The sequence below is a fragment of the Diospyros lotus genome, chromosome 1 (assembly GCF_014633365.1).
Source record: "Diospyros lotus cultivar Yz01 chromosome 1, ASM1463336v1, whole genome shotgun sequence".
Taxonomy (NCBI): domain Eukaryota; kingdom Viridiplantae; phylum Streptophyta; class Magnoliopsida; order Ericales; family Ebenaceae; genus Diospyros; species Diospyros lotus.
The window spans coordinates 43,705,381-43,721,610 of record NC_068338.1 but is presented as its reverse complement, the minus strand read 5'-3'; the positions used below and the strand labels follow the sequence as shown (position 1 = coordinate 43,721,610).

Genomic DNA, 16,230 nt, shown 5'->3' with positions numbered 1-16,230 from the left:
CATTAGCATGAGGGAGAGGTCAAAGGGCCAAATCATGACAGCATGCAGTGAAATCTTGGAAGCCTTGTTTGAAATGTCTACAACAATTTAGAAATTTTAGAAATCCTTGTAGTTGATCAATTTGGTGATTATTTCTCTTAGGCTTTAATAGTGTTTTAGATTACATCCATCTGAAACCTAAGTATAAGCAGCATGAATTATGTCTGGGTTACTTCTCTTTGTTTAAGGAAAAAACAATAGCATACCATGACGGCATAGGAGGATATAGACAATATTTTTGAACTGACCTTATTTTGAATGAGGCAATGATTTGTACAGAAGAGTTCTCAAGACTTCGTTCAATAAACTTTTGCTTACAGCAATAGGCAGATTAGACGAAAACATAAGTATCTAATTGCATCACTGGTACCTCCTATGATTAGCATGTAGTGTTACAGGAAAGTTTTTGCCATTGCTATTATATTGGCAATTTCTGAACTTGTATGTGAAACACCACCTTATTCTTTTGCAGCTTGGGAGGAGATAGCCTTTGCTGCTGACTAGAGATCTCCGTTGAGAGCAGTGAAAGTTGTACACACAGTGCAGCCGTCTGGATAGCTTTTTGCGGCTGACCAACTGTTCAAACAAACTGGGTGAGGGTAGGCATAGTCATCCCCTTCATTGTGTCGATGAAGAATCAGCAGGTGCCGGCCTGCCCCATCTGGCATTTTCTCAACATCTTTTTCCTCGATTATATTCTTCTTCTCAGTGCTCAGAATGCTAAGTTGTGCCCTCTTTGAAGACGGGCATGGTTGTCCATGGCAAGGATGAGAATGAGAGACACTTTTGCTTCTGGAAACAACCATGAAATATGAGATCTTTGTCTATTTCTCTAACTCGTTATAGATGCATTGTTCTGTTGGTTTTTTGTTTGTATGCCTTTTTGCTGTTCCAGTTTCAGCAGAACTCAAAGATTTGCTATGAAAAGAGTTGGTCGTAATGGAATGAGAATGAAATGGAATGCAAACTATCTTTGTCTGAGAGAGTAGAGAGTAGGATGCTGATACGTTTATCTTTGTTTGCTAAAGCAATGTGAATGGATAAAATGGAAACATAAAACAACAGTTTGGGGCATATCCATTTCTTTGGGTTTGGTTTTTGAGAAATGAGACAAATTGCAAATATTAAACAACAAAGGGGATGGATGGAATGAGAGGGGAACTCTCCTTGGGGTGGAGAAAGAAATAAGGGTTTAAAGTGGCTTTTTTCTTTCTTTCTTTCTTTTGCCGTGTGGGTTTAAACTGTTTTTATTTATTTTCGTTCTATTATTATTGTGTCTTTTAAATAATAAGAATTCATTTTCATCTCTTTTTTAGTTCATCCATCTTTATTTGATCCTTCTCTTCAAATGCAATAAAGAAATAAAAAATATGTGACAAGCAAAAGCAAAAGGGCCAATAAACCCATGAAATTAGTTTAGAATTAGGAAAATGTTGTGGTCAACGATATTTTTAATATAAAAAATTTAATTAAAGATGTGATTTACCCTGAAAAATTATCATTGCCATGTGCATAGGTAAAACGAAAAAGATTATTATTGTACAAATCGTTAAATTAAATAATTAAATAAAATTAAGATGAGACTAGTAGCAGGCTAGTGGCTAAGATGGGAAAATTTAGAAAAATCAACAAATCTAAAGATTTGTCTTTAATCTCTTCAACAAAGTGAGAAAGAATTTAAGAAGGTTACAAAAATCTCACCAATCAAATCTCTTTCTTCCATTGAATTGGTTTACGAGTTAAGTTTACTGTAATTTACAAAATTCCGCCATGCATATTGATCATTGAGCATATGTTAAGGGTTTACCCGCAATTTACTGGATTGTTAAATTATATTATATACAATTTCTCTCCATACTTACCGATATATGAAAAATAATGATTAGGTGCAAAGCGGGTCCATGCTTTCAGCAGAGTTAAAGACGCCTTGATCTTATCCTCACCGTAGGAAGCGATGGTCAAATCGCATATATAAATAACTTTTTCTCGTGTGCTTTGGCTTCTCTCAGTCTTGGAGTAGCTATGGCGTTTCGGAGACGAAACCCTAGTCTTCTCTTTCTCGTTGCCTTCTCTCTGCTAGCGATCGCATCGGCCGAAGTTTTCTTTGAAGAGCGTTTTGACGGTATCTCGGATCTCTCTGTCTCCCTAAATTTTTCTTTCTGCTGTTCGCTTGCTTATCTCGCCTTCATTTCGGCGGCGCTAGGGGTTTTCACTGGTTTGGTGGGCTGAATTGATGTTAACAGTGATCCGTCTTTTGAATTTAGCGATTTGTTTATTTCTACGTTGTCGATCTGATGATTTCGAATCATTGCTTGGGGTTTTGCAATTCCATGAACCTAAATCTGCGTTTCTGATATGGATCTGTTGAGGAATTTAGTACATTAGGCCATTGTTTCACTAGCTTATCAGCATTTTATTTAGGGGTGACTTTGGGTTTAGTAGTTTAATTCTAGATGCAGTCATGAATCCAAAGGTCATTCCTCTTGCGGTTTTATTTGGTTTGTTGCTAATATGCGAGATAAGACAAAACTTCTTGTGTAGAAGCTATTTGAGTTGTGGCTTTTTCTGCATCTTATGTCTGAATCATTTGTTTCATCTATATTTGTGTAGCGCTACAAGTAACAAGTCTGCAACTTCATAGTATTCATATTGAAATTTTAATTTAGTCACTTATTTCTCACCTGTTTTGTTTTGATTTGTTGTTACTGTGCCGCCAACCCACATTTTGTGATCTCTGAATAGAGTTATACTAGAAATACACAAATCTGTATTACGCATGTATAGCTGATTTCTATTGGAACTGTATTCAAATGTTGAACGTTTTCTTTTTACTTGTTTTCCCTTTAGAGTACTATGTGGTGTAAATATGGAGGCTTTTATCAATATCAAACTTCTGTCCAACCTGCAAGTTGCTAAATATGGTGAAAAGTGGAAATGACATGTAATAGTTTAAAACTGAACGAGAAGATGGAATCTTCTTGCACTATAACTTCCTTGTGGCATTTGAGTATTTATCTAAAGCCTGGTGTTGTAGGATATGAGTATTTATCTGAAGTTCAATTACCTTCTCATCATTACCAAATAAAAGGTTTTATTCTTCTTGCTGTATTGTGCTGCAAATTTCCTTATTTATTGACAAGTATTCTTCCTGCAAGTTTATTGTTTATCTTTTCATGGGTGTTAGAACAGTTGTTTTGTGAAGTATGTAGGGGCTTTTCTAGTTTGACATCTTATGCTCCTTGTTACCATTATTTTCTGCTTAATGTACTCTTAAGATGGTTGGGAGAGCCGGTGGGTTAAATCTGACTGGAAGAAAGACGAGAACACGGCTGGGGAGTGGAACTATACTAGCGGTAAATGGAATGGAGATCCTAATGATAAAGGTACCTTCTAACTAATTTCTACAGTTACTTGTCTATGAGAATGTAGAAAGTTCTTTGAGTTCTATGATACATTATAATGCCTGGTACATAAATGTGCACTTTTTGGAATACTATTTGTTTTTCTTTGAACTTTTCTCTGCCTATTAATATTTTAGAATTCTATATGATTTGTTTTTCTTGCCCTTTGCAGGCATCCAAACCAGTGAAGACTACAGGTTCTACGCAATCTCAGCGGAGTTCCCCAAATTGAGCAATAAGGATAAGACGTTAGTTTTCCAATTTTCTGTTAAGCATGAACAGAAGCTTGACTGTGGCGGCGGCTACATGAAGTTGCTTGGCAGTGATATTGATCAAAAGAAATTTGGTGGTGATACTCCATATAGGTAACACAAATTTCCTTTTCTTTTTTCTTTTTTGCTAATTTCTTTTTGCGAGATACACAAATTTCCTTTTCATCCACTAGAAATATCATTTCTCTGTAAAGTTTCTGATTTGCTATCCCATATTGTTGGATGCAGTATTATGTTTGGTCCAGATATCTGTGGCTACAGTACCAAGAAAGTCCATGCCATTCTTGCATACAATGGAACAAATCACTTGATCAAGAAGGATGTTCCTTGTGAGACCGACCAGTTGACTCATGTCTATACATTCATTCTGCGACCAGATGCTACCTACAGCATTCTGATTGACAATGTGGAGAAGCAAACTGGTAGCCTGTACTCTGATTGGGACCTTCTACCACCAAAGAAAATAAAGGATCCTGAGGCCAAAAAGGTATTTCTCTATTCCTGAATACCAATTAGTTTCATTTTGATCAACCCAATTCTTTTGATTTTTGTATTGGGTACCTACTTACTGACAACAGCCTGAAGATTGGGATGATAAAGAATACATTCCTGATCCCGAAGATAAGAAGCCAGAGGTGATTAACATTAATTAGAGAATTGTTTTTCTTAAAATATATGACAACTTTGAATATTGGTTTTATGGTTGTGCTGTACTTTATTCTCCCTTTTTCCTTCTCTTTTCCACAGGGTTATGATGATATCCTAAAGGAGATACCAGATCCTGATGCCAAAAAGGTAGTGAATTAAAAACATAACTCTGTCTTAGCCCAAAAAAAAAAATAAATCTGTGCTTTATACTTATGTTTTGAAGCTTTTGTAAAAAGTATGGTAGTATTACTGTGAGAATGTCTTGCAATTTCAGCCCGAAGACTGGGATGATGAGGAAGATGGTGAATGGACACCCCCAACAATAGCTAATCCTGAATACAAGGGTCCATGGGAGCCCAAGGTTCGTGGGATTCTGAATCAAATATTAGCCCTCTTGTGATTTGAAACTATTCTTCATAACTAGTGAGTTCCTGTCTGCAGAAAATTAAGAATCCCAACTATAAGGGAAAGTGGAAGGCACCCATGATTGACAACCCTGGTTTTTCTCCATTCTGTTTTTGAAGGCTTTGCATGTTATCTCAATTCAACATCACTGCATTCATTTTTTACTGACAATAAAAATTGTTATGTATGCAGATTTTGTGGATGATCGTAACATCTATGTGTATCCAAACTTGAAATATGTTGGAATAGAGTTGTGGCAGGTATTCCATTTTTTTGCCTCTGTTACTGATACCATTTTGTTGGACATGAGGGGATCACTAAACAAGATTGCTCTCTCTCTCTCTCTCTCTCTCTCTCTCTCAGGTAAAATCTGGAACTCTGTTCGACAATGTCTTGATTTGTGATGACCCAGAGTATGCAAAGAAGCTGGCTGAGGAAACATGGGGCAAGCATAAGGATGTATGTTGTTTATTGGTCCCTAAAAATCAAATTTTGTTTAAAGTTCTTCTATTTGCTTATGTTCAATATTTTAACTCTTTTCAGGCTGAGAAGGCAGCATTTGATGAGGCAGAGAAGAAGAGAGAGGAGGAGGTATGTTCTGTCCCTAGCTGCTGCTACCTATGAAATGAGCATAACATTAAAGCTCTTAGCAATTGTGTTCTGCAAATGAATGAAAGCAGATGGCAGATACTGATCATATATTACCCAGCAATGTGGAAAATTTTTTCATTCATTTTTCAATGTACTTGGTGAAATATTTGAATCATGACTAGCTTCTTCAGTTGTAGGTGAAAAGTGATTATTTATTTTTTTTTTGTCTTTCTAATCTTTGGATTAATTTTGTTAGGAATCGAAGGATGATCCTGTGGATTCTGATGTAAGCCTAAACATGGCTTGACAATATTATTTGATCTGTTTATTTCAGTTTCAGCTGAATCCTTACTGTGGTAAACTGCATTTATCTTTTTTATAGGGTGAGGATGAAGATGACGCTGATGCAGATGCAGATGATGATGCTGATGACGGTACGACGGAAGATGCAGAGAGTACAGAAGAAAATGCACATGTATGGGTTTTTATTGACTTTCTAGCTTTTTTTAGGTCATCTGTCTCTATGAATCTATTGGTTTTCTCATCGCATATGTTCATGCTTTGTGTCTACAGGATGAACTGTAGGTAGAGAGAGCCATTCTAGAGAACATGGACGCTGAGGAGGTCAACATTTTTCCTCTGGTTGTTTGTTTTTAGCTTTAGTCTCTTTTAGGAAAAGCCAGTGGCTAATTGCTTCAGTGCCCTCACTTGATTCCGCGAGTATGAGAACAAAGGAGAGACTTGAACTATTTTGATATTCAGCAAGACATATAGACTGGAGTTTATATTTATGCTAAATGATCCTGTCTTGACATTTCCTTTTTTCTTTATTTTTTTCTCTCTTACCATTTAAATAAACCCACAATAATGAAATTCCTGAGGGGGCCGGTTTGAGCCCCTCTCCACATTTCCTCTTTTTTTTTTTTTTTTAATTTTTTTCTCTACTATCTAAGGAAAACCGCTTGAAGCAACTATCAAAATTCCATGAGTCAGTGTCGTGAGGTCAGGTCAGGTGACACAATGAAATTGAAAGCTGAACAAACAAGATAACCGTCATGATGTAACACGGCGATGAACAGTTAGAGATTGCAATTTGCACCAACTGATTGGATAGGGACTTTGCTACATATTTGTCCCAACTTCGTTGAACAATTTTGTTTTAGAATTGCAGCTATTGATGAATTAGATCACAATGTCATTAAGGGTTTTTTTTTTTCGTTTTTTTTCTAACTTATTTATTAGCCTACTAAATTATTTCGGAAATTTAAACTCTTCTTAGCTAGCGTTAAATTTTTGAGTTGCTTAACTTATATTTTAAAATATATTTGTTGAAACTGATATTAATAAAAATATGTTGGTAGCCCGATGACTTTGCTATTAGGAGGAAATTAAATAAAATAAGAACTTGCCACCTCGTTATTTTGTTGTTGCTGAGATAAGTAAAAGGAAAAAAAACAAAGAAACTTATTCAGTACTGCCAAAAGCCAATTATACACACAATTGTTAGCATTTATCAGTTAACAAAATTCCTTGAAATTCTAAAATGATTATTTGGAAAGCGACTTCTAACAATGCATTTTATTTAATTGAAAATCTGAAGGAACTTTTGATCGTCCAAGCCGGAGAGGTAGAGTGAATGGTTCAAGGTCAAACTGGTTGGGAGACTAATAAAGATGGGTTGGTTTGAGTAGAAGCGAACTGCTAGTGCTAGGAGTTACAGACGATCATAGAAGCTTCTGCAACAGTTTCCCTTCTATTTTTTTTCTCGAGTTTCGTAAAATAATTTGTTTCAAATATTATTTTTATAATTTTAATTAAAACGACATTATTTTTAAAAAATAAATTTAAAAAAAAAAGAAGAAATAAGAGATGGTCAGGGGTTGAAGATTCTAGAGAAACTTTTTTGTGTTATTTTGGGTAGACGCGACTTTTCCACCTTAGAGAGAGAGAGAGAGAGAGAGAGAGAGAGCTGGGTGGAGGAATATTCTGGAGAGATGCTTTTTTTATTGCCTTAAAGAGAATAATATTACTTAGATAAGTTTAAATTTTATGATGCAACTTAATAACTTGGCCAAATAATAAAAAATAAAAAATAAAACAAACACGTTTCTGATTTTATCCAACGAAGCAGACCAACAGGACGGCAAGCAGCAGGCCATTAGCCTTGATTTCATCAGCACCGTGGACAGCAGCGGACTAATCTCGTGTATAAATATCTCCCTCTCTCTTGCCCTTTCGCTTCCGTGCTCTCTCTCTCTCTCTCTAAGTCAGAGTGAACATGGCGATGGAGAGACGAAACCCTAGTCTTCTCTTCCTCATTGTTTTCTCTCTTGTAGCGACCGCATCTGCTGAAGTATTCTTTGAAGAACGTTTTGACGGTATTTCCGATCCCTAAATCGTTCTTTCTGCCTTTTAACTGCAAATTTCAGTTTCATTTTTGGTGACACTAGGGGTTTTCAGTGGTTTCTCGGAGTGAATTGATGTTGACTTTGATTCTTGTGAAATATTGGCGATATGCGTACGTTTGCATTGTCGATCTGATGATTACGAATCAACACTCGCGGTTATGCGATACGTGCATCGAGAACTGAAATTTGTTGCTGTAGATCTGTTGAGAAATTTGATGCATTAGTCCATTGTTTCACTAGCTTATCAGCATTTTTTTTTTTTTCTAATGCGCTTGGGTTTAACAGTTTAATTCTGGAAATAGTTATGGTTCCAAAGAGTCATTTCCGCTGCGCTTCAATTTGATTTGATGCCAATACTCATATGCGAGATAAGAAAACTTTGGACGTTTGCTTCTCTTCTGTTTTGTTTTGATTTCTTGTTACTGCAGTGCTTAAGTCACTTGTTTTTGATCTCTCAATAGTTAGACAAGAAATACACAAATGTGTATTATGCACATATAGCCAGTCTGTATCAGAACTGAAGTTCAAACTTCAAACTTTTTTTCACCTATTTTCCTTTCGTTAGAATCATCAGGCTATTATGTAGGTGCGAATATGCCCTACAGGTACCCTAACATCAATTTACTTACATTTGTAGGGAGGATTTTCTGATGTCAAATTTCCATACGACCTATAAGCTGTTAAAACGTAGTGAAAAGTGGAACAACATAAAATGGTTAACAGTTTGCAACTGTATAGGTAGATGTAATCTTCCTGCACAATAAGGGGCTGTTTGTTATTTAAAAAGAAAAGAACTAATTGCAATTTTTCATGTCTAATGTCTCATTTTATATCCTGTTTTCTTTTTCCACAGAAAATTTGAAAAACTTGTTCAATTGTTTAATATAGAGAACTATTTTCTTATCTTGAAATCTGGAGATACTAAATTTGTATTTAATTGTTATGTCAATACAATATTCATGACATTACTAATGTTTTAATTTTAGTCCAATGATTATTAGTAATATTATTGCATTAAAATTATGAAATAATTTAGATTGTTCATACTACCAACACCATATTCATGATACTGCTATTATTATAATTTTTATCATTATCATTATTGATGCTAATTTTAATTTTTTTTTGTAATTTTTAAGATTTTAAATACTAATATTTTAGCTATTAATATTTATATTACTATTAATAATGATAATGGTAAAAATATTTATATTACCATTAATCATATTTATATTACTATTTGAAATCTGCTTTTTATTTTTAACAATGTTGTTCAGGTTTTTCTGTTTTTATTTAGAAATTTTTTCTATTTGAACATGTTTTCCAGTTTTTCATTTTCCATTAAAAAAATTTTAAAAAAATACAGAGCATGTTTTCCACAGCTGAACAACCCTTAATTTTACCATGGCATCTGAGTATTAATCTAAGGCTCGGTGTTGTTGTACATGAGTATTTATCAAAGAAAAGGTTTTGTTCTTGCCCATTCTTGTGCTGCAAGTTCTTTTATTTATTGACAACAATGACAAACATTCTTCTTGCAAGTTTATTGGTTACAATTTCTTGTGCTTATTTAAAGATTTTTTTTGCAAAGCTTGTGGGACTTTCTTGTTTGGTCTGTTATGCTCATCACTCCTATTATTTTCCATTTGATGTACTCTTAAGATGGTTGGGAGAGTAGGTGGGTTAAATCCGACTGGAAGAAAGATGAGAACACGGCTGGGGAGTGGAACTATACTAGCGGTAAATGGAATGGAGATCCTAATGATAAAGGTACCTTCTAACTAATTTCTATAGTTACTTGTCTATGAGAATGTAAGAAAGTTTTTTGAGTGATGTGATGTAAATACCATGTTTTTTCTAATATTTTTTCTCTGCCTATAAATATCTTGGATTTTTATGTCACCTAACTTTCTTCTCCTGTGGACAGGCATCCAAACCAGCGAAGACCACAGGTTCTATGCTATCTCTGCGGAGTTCCCAAAATTGTGCAATAAGGATAAGACATTAGTTTTCCAATTTTCAGTTAAGCATGAACAGAGGCTTGACTGTGGTGGGGGCTACATGAAGTTGCTTAGTGGTGATATTGATCAAAAGAAATTTGGTGGTGATACCCCATATAGGTAACACGAATATCCTTTTCTTGCACCAAAAAATATCTAGTCCCTGTTAAGTTGCTGATTTGCTATACCATATGGTTGGTTGCAGTATTATGTTTGGTCCAGATATCTGTGGTTACAGCACCAAGAAAGTTCATGCTATTCTTACCTACAATGGAACAAATCACTTGATTAATAAGGATGTTCCTTGTGAGACTGACCAGTTGACTCATGTCTATACATTCATTCTCCGACCAGATGCTACCTACAGCATCCTGATTGATAATGTGGAGAAGCAAACTGGTAGTCTGTACTCAGATTGGGACCTTCTACCACCAAAGAAGATAAAGGACCCTGAGGCCAAAAAGGTGTTTTTTTTATTTTTATTTTATGCCTAGATACAATTAGTTTCATTTGATCAGTTAGTTTCTTTTTCCCCCTTTTATATATAATGAGTACTTTCTTATTGACAACAGCCTGAAGATTGGGATGACAAAGAATACATTCCTGATCCTGAAGATAAGAAGCCAGAGGTGATTAACGTTCATTACTCCATATCCTTGTTTTCCCTATATATATCTGAGAACTTGGATTGTTTTTGCAGTTGTGCTTTACATTTTCTTCTCTAACCTTTTCTTTTCCACAGGGGTATGATGATATCCCAAAGGAGATACCTAATCCTGATGCCAAGAAGGTAGCGAGTTAAAATTTTAACTTTAACTCATTTATACTAAGTTTTTGTTCGATGTATTGGTAACTGAGTAAGAGGGCTTGCAATTCAGCCTGAAGACTGGGATGATGAGGAGGATGGTGAGTGGACACCCCCAACAATTGCTAATCCTGAGTACAAGGGTCCATGGAAGCAAAAGGTTTGTGGAATCGTGAATCTGAAGTATACCTTCCCTTGTGATTGTAAACTATTCTTTATAATTAACAAATTCCGTTTGCAGAAAATTAAGAATCCCAATTACAAGGGAAAGTGGAAGGCACCTATGATCGACAACCCAGGTTGTTGTCCCTTCTTCTTTTGAAGGCTTTGCTTTTTATCTCAGCTCAACATCTTTGCTTTTCATTGTTCACTGACAGTAAAAGTTGGTTTTATATGCCAGATTTCGTAGATGATCCTGATCTCTATGTGTATCAAAACTTGAAGTATGTTGGAATAGAGCTGTGGCAGGTATTCCACTTTTTTGCCCCTCCTTACTGTTACCATTTTGTTAAACTTCAGATGATGACTAAAAGCAAGGTGCTCTCTTTTGTTAGGTAAAATCTGGAACCTTGTTCGACAATGTCTTGATCTGTGATGACCCAGAGTATGCAAAGAAGCTGGCAGAGGAAACATGGGGCAAACACAAGGATGTATGTTGTTTTGCGTCTTTGAAAGCTGAAAATAAATCTTGTGAAAAGTTTGTTCAGTTGCTGATGTTAGTTTTTATACTGTGTTGCAGGCTGAGAAAGCAGCATTTGACGAGTCAGAGAAGAAGAGAGAGGAGGTATGTTTTGTCCTTACCTGCTACCTATGAGATCAGAGTACGAGTAGCACAAATGGATGAAACCAAATGGCAGATACTAATTATGTTTTACCTTTCAACGTGGGAGTTTTCTAACTTTTGGATTAATTTTGCCAGGAATCAAAGGATGATCTTGCAGATTCTGATGTAAGCCTACAAACATGTCTCGACAATTTTATTTAATCTGTTTGTTTTAGCTGAGCCCTTATTGTGGTAAACTGCTTTTATATTTTTATAGGGTGAGGATGAAGACGATGCCGATGCAGATGATGGTTCGATTGAAGATGCTGACAGTACAGATGAAAGTGCACACGTAAGTGTTTCTATTGACTTTTAGCTGTTTCAAGTCATTTGGCATCTTTGAATCTATTGTTTTCTCATTGCATATATTCATGGTTTGCAATTACAGGATGAACTGTAGGGAGAGACGGCCGCTCTTGATAACTTGGAAGCTGAGGAGGTCAACATTTTACTTTCTTGTTTACTTTTGGCTTTTAGTTTTTCTTTCAGGGAAATCCCATTATCTAATTGCGTAGTCTCATTTGATTCCAACAAGTTTCAGAGCAAACGATATAATTTTGGTTGAGTATGATACAGACTGGAGTTATATTTATGCGAAATGACCCTATCTTGAAATTATTTTTCTCTCTACTAATTACATAATTCCCCAATAATGAAAATTCCTGGTGTTTCTGGGTTCTATCTTTCAGTCGGTTTGCGCAGCGGATTTCTGCTATGGCCTTTTCTGTGGTGTAGTGTCAGAATGGGCTGTTCAAGTTTGTGTGTTTTGTTTGAGTTTTGAGGAAAGTTTTTGAGTTGGGAGCGACCTTTTAGGAGAATTGAATTCTAGCAATTTCTTGTTATAAACTGAAGTCAACAGCCACGGAATTTTAAAGCGTAATCAGTCCTTCTCTTAGCCGGAGCCTGGAATCTTTATTCCTGTGGTTTGGTTTGGGAGGATGAGATTTCGGGTTCTTCGGTCAATGTTTGCCTTTTGGCAGTTAGTAGTGAGAGATCTAACACTGTTCCAGCCCTTCCCCCCCCCCCCCCCCCCCCCCCCGTTTTAGGTATGTATCTCACACACACCACATTGCACATACTCGGAAAAGATTATCGATGACACCTGATTATAGCTTACTCATTTCCATAGGGGAAAACCAACAATTTGCGTATCTACGGCTGCGTGCAGCTCTGTTAAAAAAAACAGACCATATATATATGTGTGTGTGTGTGTATATGGTTTCATATATTTGAGTTTCTCCAAACTATTAAAAAATATGGTGTTTTGCTCTTTATCATGTTTATTGTTCTTTTTTAAATTAATATTTTAAATTATTTTTAGTCCAAAGTTAATTGAGTGTAAATTAAAAAACTTAACACTGACTAGTTTTATTTAGCTTTTGAACTAAAAATATTTAAAATATTAATTTAAAAATGAACAATAAATGTGAATTAGATGAAAGACTATTATATTTTTTTGTGTGGGAAGCTCCAGATATATAAAGGCATGGAATATTGAATATTGATTTTGGTGTTTTGATAGACTTATGTTATGCCTAATTGAATTGTGTTTGTAGACTTAAAACAACATTTATCATTATCTATTTTTTTCTTGAGCTTAGGTCAGTTACAAATAAGCAGAACAATTTTGCAAGGCTCATTTTGCTATTACATGAACACATAATGTAACTCAAATTTGTTTCTTAAAATTTCATATATGCAATCTATTTGATACAAACAGCATTGTCAATATATTTTAGAGAGTTAAATAGATTTTTTATTTCTTAGAAAACACCAAATTTGCATTACAGATTTATAATCATAGGAATTTGGGTAACCTTGATTTTGCCAAAATATTTTCGTGACATGTCATTTAAATGCCGACTTATCATTTAAATTATTGATGACTTGTTATTTAAATGTTAATAATATGTCATTTATATTAGTGATATAATTTTAAATTCATCTTTGTTCGCATAAGAAAAACAACAAAGATTTTAATCATTAATAACATGTAAATATTTTTTTAACGTGCATTTGACGTTTTTTTTATTCCTCATATTAAGTGTTATTTCTCAAGTTTTTTGTTTACTCTCAATTAACTTTTGGACTAAAAATATTAATTTAAGAATAAATACTAAGTACGGATTAGACGAGGGAAGAAATATTATATTTTTTAATAATTTGAGTGCCCTAAATATATATCATGAGGAGGTGAGGATAGGTCAGAGGAAGGTAGGCGAGCAAGAATGGAGTGGACAAGAGGAATCAGTTGGGCAAGCTGTGACATCTCATCCTATTTGAAACAAAGATCAACAATCTTACTCTTTAGCTCGGCCATATCATTGTCTCTAGCCTGAGCTTCTTCCCTAGGTAATGAGAATGAGGTGCCAAAATCAGGCTGAGAAATAGGTTACTCATCCCCACGAGCTTCATCATCTATCTTCCTTTTCTTACTTCTTATCCATTCACCTTCTTCATTCTCTTTAAAACCAATTCTCATAGTAGTAGCGACATTGAAGTGTTGAGTGGGATTAATATAATACCTTTCCTAAATTTCCTACCTTGTTATCCAATATTGTGCTAACTGCCAGACCATAAGGCAGTGACCTAATCTTACCATTGAAAGCTCGAATCATTTGATTTACTATGAGTAAGCACATGTTTGGTCTTTTCTTGGCAATGATGCATTGCATTAGTCACAAGTCTTAGTTATTTGGGTAAAGTCTCCAGTTCTTGGGACCAACACTTTGTATAGATAATGTGTAGTAATCTACTATGTAAAGACATCCTAGTGGTGTTAAAGATAAATTCAGTGATAGAATCATCCTCAAAGATCAAACGGGATGTTACCACATAATTACAGGTCCAAGATGCATAACCTTCTCCTCTTTCTAGTATTCCAAATGAGTTGTGAATCAAATTCATGTACACTTCAAATGATGTGGATCCTATATTTGTCCTAAACCTTTTGTGTGATTTTCTCTCATTAAGGGGTTGTTACCATTGGAATAGAAGACTCTAACTACATCCACCAAAATATCCCTATGGATTGTCATGAAATTCCACCACCCAAATTCTTTGAAGGTATCCATGTATAGAAATTTTATTGATTCCAAAAATTGAATGTCTAAATAACAACTAAGTAATACCTCACAAGAGTTGAACCCTTGCTCGAATATCTCATTTTGACGAGGATTGGAGAAGAGCTCAATGGCGGGTTGAGGTTGAGGAGGTTGACTATCACTTGCATGTTACCATTACTAATTGGTTGAATCAAATGATCAAAATTTTTTATGAATGGGGTAAAATCGGTTGAAACAATTGAGGCACTCAAATGGGTGTTCGATTTTTGGAAGAAATTGGTCGAATGGATGGCAAATTGGTTGAACAAGATGAAAATGATCGGATGAGACAAGCAGGAGCAATTGACATAATGAAATAGGAGAAGAACAACTTGAAAGATTGTCGACTTTTGAAATGAAGGAAATGGAAGAAATGAATTAGCAAAGTCCCTTTTTATAGTCCTAATTCGATAAAAACGGTTGACAAATTGGGGAAGATTATCGTCTTTTTAACAAAACGATCGACAATTTTACTATACTATTCTTATTTCTTTTGATATAGGTGAAAAATAGTTGACAGTTATAAGAAAAACATTAACAATTCTTTCATGTCTTTCAAAACTTTTCAAAACATCATTCACAAACATTTCAATCAAATTTAAACACACATATATATGTCACAGCAACCCAAATTTCACACAAGATATTAATACCAAGTATGTGAAACCTCAAGAAACAATCATTCCTAGTTTGCTCCTCAAGAATTTAAATTTGTTCTTATATAATGGTTTTGTGAAAATATTAGCTATTTGATGATTTGTGTCTATAAATTCAAGTTTAATGTCCCCTTGTTGGACATGATCTCTAATAAAATGATATTTTATTTCAATATGTTTTGTTATTTCATAGATTGCAAGATTTTTTGTTAAGGCTATTGCACTTGTATTGTCACACTTGAATGAAATGTTGTTAAAATCTTCTAATTGATGTTTTATCCAAAGAATTTGTACACGACAACTTCCAACTGTTACATATTTAGCTTCAGCGGAAGAGAGTGTAATGGTATTTTGTTTTTCACTTGACCAAAATAATAAAGAATAACTTAAAAATTGGCATGATCTACTAGTGCTCTTTTTATCAATTTTACATCTATTAATCAACATTTGTATATGCAATTAGATTGAGCTTATCTGATTTTGGATAATATAATTTAAGATTGAAAGATGATTTAAAATACCTAAAGGTTATTTTAATAGCCTTGAGATGGGGTTACTTAGGATTGAATTGAAATCTAGCACATAAACAAACATTAAATATGATATCCAGTCTACTTGCAATCAAATAAAGCAAGGATTCAATCATGTTTCTATATAATTTGACGTCTAGGAGCTTACCTATTTCATCATTGTCTAAGTATGAAGATGTATTCATTGGAGTAGAGATTGACTTACACTTATGCATGTTAAATCTTTTAAGGAGGTCTCTTATGTATTTTTGTTGACTAATGAAAATACCCTCATTATTTTACCTAATTTGCAAATCAAGAAAGTATTTTAACTCACCTATCATACTCATTTCAAATTCACCTTATATAAGATTGGCAAAATCATCACAAAGTCTTTTATTTGAGGCTACAAAAATAATGTCATCAACATATATTTGTATGAGTAAAATATCATCTCCATGATTTTTGATAAAAAAGTATTATATCTACATTTCCTCTTTTGAAACTTTTTTCTAAAAGAAACTTAATCTTTCATACTAAGTCGTGGGAGCTTATTTTAAATCATTTAG

At 34.5% G+C, this 16,230-nt stretch overlaps 2 protein-coding genes across 2 annotated transcripts; both read left to right on the top strand.

Moving 5' to 3' along the window:
* Positions 1-2,009: 2,009 nt before the first annotated feature.
* LOC127808968 (calreticulin) lies at positions 2,010-6,170 on the top strand. Its single transcript, XM_052347735.1, has 14 exons — positions 2,010-2,161; positions 3,315-3,422; positions 3,613-3,805; positions 3,941-4,199; positions 4,291-4,347; positions 4,460-4,507; positions 4,635-4,721; positions 4,802-4,859; positions 4,958-5,025; positions 5,129-5,224; positions 5,309-5,356; positions 5,613-5,642; positions 5,739-5,831; positions 5,930-6,170. The coding sequence occupies exons 1-14, from the start codon at positions 2,062-2,064 to the stop codon at positions 5,939-5,941; spliced, it is 1,257 nt and encodes a 418-aa protein (XP_052203695.1). The 5' UTR covers positions 2,010-2,061; the 3' UTR covers positions 5,942-6,170.
* Positions 6,171-7,544: 1,374 nt separating this feature from the next.
* On the top strand, positions 7,545-12,010 carry LOC127808986 (calreticulin-like). The gene is made up of 14 exons (XM_052347760.1): positions 7,545-7,734; positions 9,427-9,534; positions 9,692-9,884; positions 9,970-10,228; positions 10,337-10,393; positions 10,507-10,554; positions 10,643-10,729; positions 10,811-10,868; positions 10,970-11,037; positions 11,124-11,219; positions 11,309-11,353; positions 11,489-11,518; positions 11,610-11,684; positions 11,781-12,010. Exons 1-14 carry the CDS (start codon positions 7,635-7,637, stop codon positions 11,790-11,792), a joined length of 1,236 nt encoding a protein of 411 aa, XP_052203720.1. The 5' UTR covers positions 7,545-7,634; the 3' UTR covers positions 11,793-12,010.
* The last annotated feature ends 4,220 nt before the right edge of the window (positions 12,011-16,230 follow it).

Excerpts from the sequence above, each read along its gene's own strand:
- LOC127808968 (XM_052347735.1), top strand. The coding sequence starts at position 2,062 with ATGGCGTTTCGGAGACGAAACCCTAGTCTTCTCTTTCTCGTTGCCTTC. Across the intron at positions 2,162-3,314 it reads CTTTGAAGAGCGTTTTGACG|ATGGTTGGGAGAGCCGGTGG; the intron begins GTATCTCGGATC and ends TGTACTCTTAAG. Across the intron at positions 4,200-4,290 it reads AGGATCCTGAGGCCAAAAAG|CCTGAAGATTGGGATGATAA; the intron begins GTATTTCTCTAT and ends TACTGACAACAG.
- LOC127808986 (XM_052347760.1), top strand. The coding sequence starts at position 7,635 with ATGGCGATGGAGAGACGAAACCCTAGTCTTCTCTTCCTCATTGTTTTC. Across the intron at positions 10,555-10,642 it reads CTAATCCTGATGCCAAGAAG|CCTGAAGACTGGGATGATGA; the intron begins GTAGCGAGTTAA and ends CTTGCAATTCAG. Across the intron at positions 11,220-11,308 it reads CATGGGGCAAACACAAGGAT|GCTGAGAAAGCAGCATTTGA; the intron begins GTATGTTGTTTT and ends ACTGTGTTGCAG.